Source organism: Bison bison, unplaced genomic scaffold (assembly GCF_000754665.1).
Source record: "Bison bison bison isolate TAMUID 2011002044 unplaced genomic scaffold, Bison_UMD1.0 scf7180017847432, whole genome shotgun sequence".
NCBI lineage: Eukaryota > Metazoa > Chordata > Mammalia > Artiodactyla > Bovidae > Bison > Bison bison.
This window is the reverse complement of record NW_011478005.1, coordinates 39,697-45,223: the sequence shown is the minus strand read 5'-3', so window position 1 is coordinate 45,223 and position 5,527 is coordinate 39,697. Positions and strand designations below refer to the sequence as shown.

General features: G+C 37.1%; 1 protein-coding gene across 1 annotated transcript in view; it reads left to right on the top strand.

The window, feature by feature from the left end:
- LOC104990943 (probable ubiquitin carboxyl-terminal hydrolase FAF-X) overlaps positions 1-5,527 on the top strand; it is a 34,819-nt gene that overhangs the window by 3,831 nt on the left and 25,461 nt on the right. Inside the window, exons 3-5 of the mRNA XM_010843282.1 lie at positions 1-55; positions 1,256-1,381; positions 2,561-2,727. The exon at positions 1-55 is cut by the window's left edge and continues 8 nt beyond it. Coding sequence (XP_010841584.1) covers positions 1-55; positions 1,256-1,381; positions 2,561-2,727 — 348 coding nt within the window. The remainder of the gene's footprint in view (positions 56-1,255; positions 1,382-2,560; positions 2,728-5,527) is intronic.

Sequence of the window (5,527 nt, the reverse complement as noted above, 5' to 3'; positions counted from 1 at the left end):
TGAATGCATGCTTAGAAATGTGTCAATTCGTCTTGCTCAGCAAATATCTGATGAGGTTAGTGTTAAACTTGTAAGGCTCTCAAATTCCGGAAGGTTCATTTCTTTCATTTTTGACCCTCTGTTAATGTAGAAATAACCCTTATCACATTTTGGGGCTTCCTTTTCCTAGACCCACCCACTCAAATCACCAAGTTAGTCTAGATAAAGTTCCCTTAACATGAATTGTGTCTAATGTTAATATTGGTACTTTTTGGTTTTAATCGCCTTTATGTACAATAAGGGGCTTCCCAGGTGGCTCAGTGGTAAAAAAATAATAATAAAGAAATCCACCTGCAAATGCAAGAGATGTAAGAGATGTGGGTTTGATCCCGAGGCTGGGAAGATCCCCTGGAGGAGGAAATGGCAACCCACTCCAGTGTTCTTGTCTGGGAAATCCCACGGATAGAGGAGCCTGGTTGGCTACAGTCCATGGGGTCCCAAAGAGTTGGCCACAACTGAGCAACTGAACACACATAATTCATGATATACAATGAATAGCAGCACCCTTTTAAAGTACAATCTAACAAATACATGTTTGTGTCTCACCTCCACTGTAGTCAAGACACAAAACATCTCTGTCCCTCTCTCTATATGCCCCTTTGCAGTCACTTCTTCCTCTGGCCTCAGATAACCACTGATCTTTTCTTACTGTATAGTAGTTTGCACTTTCTAGAATTTTACACAAGTGGAATCTTACAGTTTGTGTTCTTTTATGTCTAGCTTCTTTCACTCAGAGTAATGGCTTTGAGCATTATCTGAGTGGTGTGGATCATTAGTCCGTTCCTTTTTATTGCTGAGTATTATATCCCATTATGAATATTCCACATGGTGTTTATCCACATACTTGGCGAAGGACATTTGGATTGTGTCTCTTTCTTAGCTCTGAATAAAGCTCCTGTGAACATTCTGTACAAGTGATTGCGTGGACCTAAGTTTTTATTTCTCCTGGGTGAAAAACTAGGAGTGGAATGGTTAGGTCACGTCTGTAGTCTTTTTCAGATTCTTCTGGAAGTAGTGTAGAGCCAGGTAATAATAGCAGACTTCATGGTATTGCTGTTAAACGAAATAATGGGACAAAGGCAATGTGGGAACCTAAAGTCAGTGGTGCTGCTTCATAGCCATTTCTGTTTCCTCTACAGAGAAGCATTTTTGCTTTTCTAGGGATTATTTCGTTCCAGTGCTTTATCAACTGTTCTAATTACTCATTGTCTTGCAGGCTTCAAGATATATGCCTGATATTTGTGTAATTAGAGCTATCCAAAAAATCATCTGGGCATCAGGATGTGGGGCATTACAGCTAGTATTTAGCCCAAATGAAGAAATCACTAAAATTTATGAGAAGGTAAGAATTACCACAGAAATGTAATACTTTAAAGTAAATGCTGTTTAATTGTACATGAGGTTGAATTATTATATCTGCCATCTTTAAAAGTAAAACCAGTTGCATTTTAATGGTTGAAAATAAACTGATAGCTATAGTTAAGGTGAGGATATAGTAAAATTTTACTTTGAAAATAAAGTACTTCGAATTTGTGCCACAAGGCTTTTTCTTAAACTATCTTTTTGTACTTCTCACTATGGTCAGATATGATTGTTTCATACTGAATTTGCTTTCTCCTATTCTCTTTATTCTTCTTTCATTATCTTTATGTCTTGTGTAAATTTTAGTTTAGGTGACTGTCAGTTGGGATACCATGGCATTAAGTATTTTTGATTCTTTTAAAGCAGTCAAGAATATCAGCCAGTTAGGTATCATCCTTGATCTCCCATTAGATTAATCAAGTTATTTAAAGAAGAGAGACTGACTCTGACTTTCTGTTATATATACCTGGCCTTGATAACCACTGCCACATATATAGAAGGGGAAATTAAATTGTAGGAGCTTCCCTTTTATGGTCAACATAACCTGATTTGCCTGGGATATGTTTTGACGTCCTATAGTATGTCTGGTGTGGTGGTGTTTATTCATTTAGCAAATATTTGAATGCCTATTCTTCTGCCAGCATGTATTAGAAATACTGCTTATTGATAAATTCAGGTTAGAATTTATTAGCTACCTACTGAAGCATATTTTAGTTTAGAAAACCTTTGAATCCTTCCTGAACAGTGGTCTGAGACCACTACTTTTGAATAAAATAGCACTTTAGGCAGGCTGCATGATGGAACTAGTCAGTTGAGTGGTCTGGTTGCAGTGCCAGAATGATTCTTGAGGAACAGTTGTTGGTGCAGAAGTACACAACGCAGAAGGTCTCCAGGAGCCTGAGGGGCAAAGAAGCAGGTAGTATGCTCAGTGTACTCCTGCGGCCCTCCTCGGGATGTAGCAGAAGAATAGAATTAGACTTCATCCTCTTATTTATAGCCATTTCTGTACTATTCCAAAAGGGCCTTAGGAGTTGTAGGTAAAGAGGCTGAGGCCAGGTGGTTTAAGTGAGTAGGTATGTATTAAGCATTAACTTGAACTTGTTTGAGATTTTTCTTAAATGCATCTCTAGGTAATTTGTCCCTGACTATAATTTTACAGACCAATGCAGGCAATGAGCCAGATTTGGAGGATGAACAGGTTTGCTGTGAAGCAATGGAAGTGATGACATTATGTTTTGCCTTGATTCCAACAGCCTTAGATACTCTTAGTAAAGAAAAGGCTTGGCAGACATTCATTATTGATTTACTATTGCACTGTCACAGCAAGTAAGTATCTTTTTAATTGTAAGAGATTTGATCTTAATTTTTAAAGCAGAAATGAATTAATTTATGTTGGCAGAATTTATCCCGGAAATCAAATGTTTATTGTCTCTATAGCACATTAATATTGAGGAAATTTTTATTAAACTGTGTTTTTGGTTAGATCTGAATTTGTTCGGTTTTGTCTACACAATGTCAACATTATTCTCAAAAGTAAAATTACTTTTTCTATAATTTCAGAATTTAATTTCACCTAAGAGGTATGTATTTTAGTCCATTTTAAAAATGTGGTTTACAGGATTTAAGTAAATACGACATTGGCTTCCTTTCTTGCATACCTAGAAGGCAAGTGTTTTTTTAGTGAAGTTGTTAAGTCAGTACGAAATTCACAAGGTGTGGTTATGGTAAGAACTTTAACATTATACACCAAGAATAAAGACCAATTATAAAGTCCTAGCTTTTCATTTTAAGAGCATTTAATCAATGACATTGACTGTGCTTTGGGCTTCTTTTTGTGCAAGTCAGTGAAATTTGTAGAAAATGTCAGTTTTCCATCCTCTTATGTCAGTCTAATCTTGACCTTCATAAGGTAACTTTTTAAACTTGAGCTCTAATCAGTATTACTGTCATATGTAACTTAGCTACTAGGGATATAGCAGCAAATAAAACAGGCAAAATGCCAGCCTTCTTGGAGTCTGTACTAAAAGGGAGGTGAGGAGTGTGGAAGGAAGACATGGGAAAATATATGGTATGTTATAATAATAAATGCTATTGAGAGAAAGCAGGAATTAGGGATAAAGGGCGGGGGTGCGGTCAATGGAGTTCAGTTTTATGTAGGATAGTCAGAGAAGGCTTCCCTGAGAAGGAGACCTTTTAAACAAAGCTCTGAAAAGAGTGACATAGTGATCTATGGAGGAAGTGTGTTGGATTTTTGGGTGGGATTTTTGTGTGTTTTGTTTTTCATTTTGAATTGTATTTTTTTATTTTCTTCGGCTTTATTGAGATGTAGTCAACATAACTGTAAGTTTAAGGTGTACAAAGTATTGGTTTGATACACTCGTATCTTGCAATATGGTTACCACCATAGCCTTAGGTTAGCTAACACCTCCATCATATCTTATTTAAAATTTTGTTTTATGTGAAAAATATATTTTGGTTATGTGGCCAAATATATATTTTTTTAATGTTTGCTTTTTAATTAAGGTATAGCTGCTTTTCAGTGTTTTCAGATGTATAGCAAAGTGATTGAGTTATATACATATATTTTTTCAGATTCTTTTCCATCATAGGTTATTACAAGCTACTGGATATAGTTTCCTGTGCTATATAGTAGGTCCTTTATATATATATATTTAGTAGTCTGTTAATCCCAAATTCCATGTTTATCCCTCCCCCTACTGCCTTGGGGGAAGTGTGCTTTAAGCAGAAAGAAACAACAGATGCAAATATCCCAAGGCAGGAACAATATGGAGGAGACGAGGATTACTGGAACAGCAGAGGCAGGGGAGTCATAGGAGGTGAGGCCAGAGAGGCAACAAGCAGCCTGTGAGGATTTTATAGATCATTGTAAAGACATTAACTTTTACGTGCGATGGGTATCCATTGGAGGGTTTGTTTTCCATTTGGGTTGGTTGGGTTGTTTTGTTTTGTTTTGTTTTTGGCCAGTCCGCTGGGCGTGTGGGATCTTAGTTCCCTGACTAGAGATTAAAACCTGTGCCCCCGGCATTGGGAGCACAGAGTCTTAACACCTGGACCGTGAGGGAAGGCCCCTATTGAAGGGTTTTGAGCAGAGGAATGATGTGCCCTGGGTTAACATTTAAGTTTATTCTGGTTGCTTTGTTGAGAATAAGTTACAGAGTGGCAGGAAATGCACTTGGACTACTTCATTAGTCCAAATAAAAGATGAGAGACTCTGGAAGTACAGCAATAGTAGATGTGAGAAATAATCAGATTGAATAAATTGTGAGGATACAGACAACCAGATTTTATTTTAAAATCCTATTAAAGACATGTTTCTTTTGATGAGTTACTGAAGTCTACATGTGTGAGGGAGGGTTCATTAGGAACTGGCAAGCATCAACTCTTTATAGACCCTCATGCTCTTTGGGCTGCATACCTAACTTCAAAAAAGATAAATAAACTGGGACAGTATGAATGACACTTACTTTGTAAAAGTTAAAGACCCTCTACCCCCAAAACTAAGTACTCTGGGTGTTAATTTATTTGAGTTTCACCAGACTCAACCAACAAAGCTTCTAAAGGTCCCTCTGGTTTATAGGACCGTGTACGAGTTCAGAAACCTTAAAAATATCCAGGAGGGAGGTTAGTACACAGAATGTATACTTTCAGCTTCTTATATTGAATTAAAAAACTGGTTCTAAGCTGTCTATCAGCTAGCACATTGACAGAAACATAGTTATTCACAAAATGTAGTTGGTAATGTCTGAAATGCACAAGTGTTTTGTCAGGAGATACTTTTTGAGCATCTTCCTTATGTCAGAAGTTGCTTTAAGTGCCAGGAACTCATGTAACAAAGAAGCAAAGCCCTGCCCTTGAAAGAGCTTACTATCTAATGGAGACAGACCTCCATCTTCTAAACCAACAGTACTTAAACATCTGGTAACTAGTTCTTAGCACTTGTTACATGCCAGACATGATTCTTCATTCTGGAGGCACAGAAGTAAACTAAATGGATGATGTCTTTGCCCTCTTAAAGCATTTATTCTAGTGATAGCTGTATAGGATACATATTTTTTAAGAGATCCATGGTGCTTAGGTAAAATTCCCAGTACTGGGACCAGAGAAG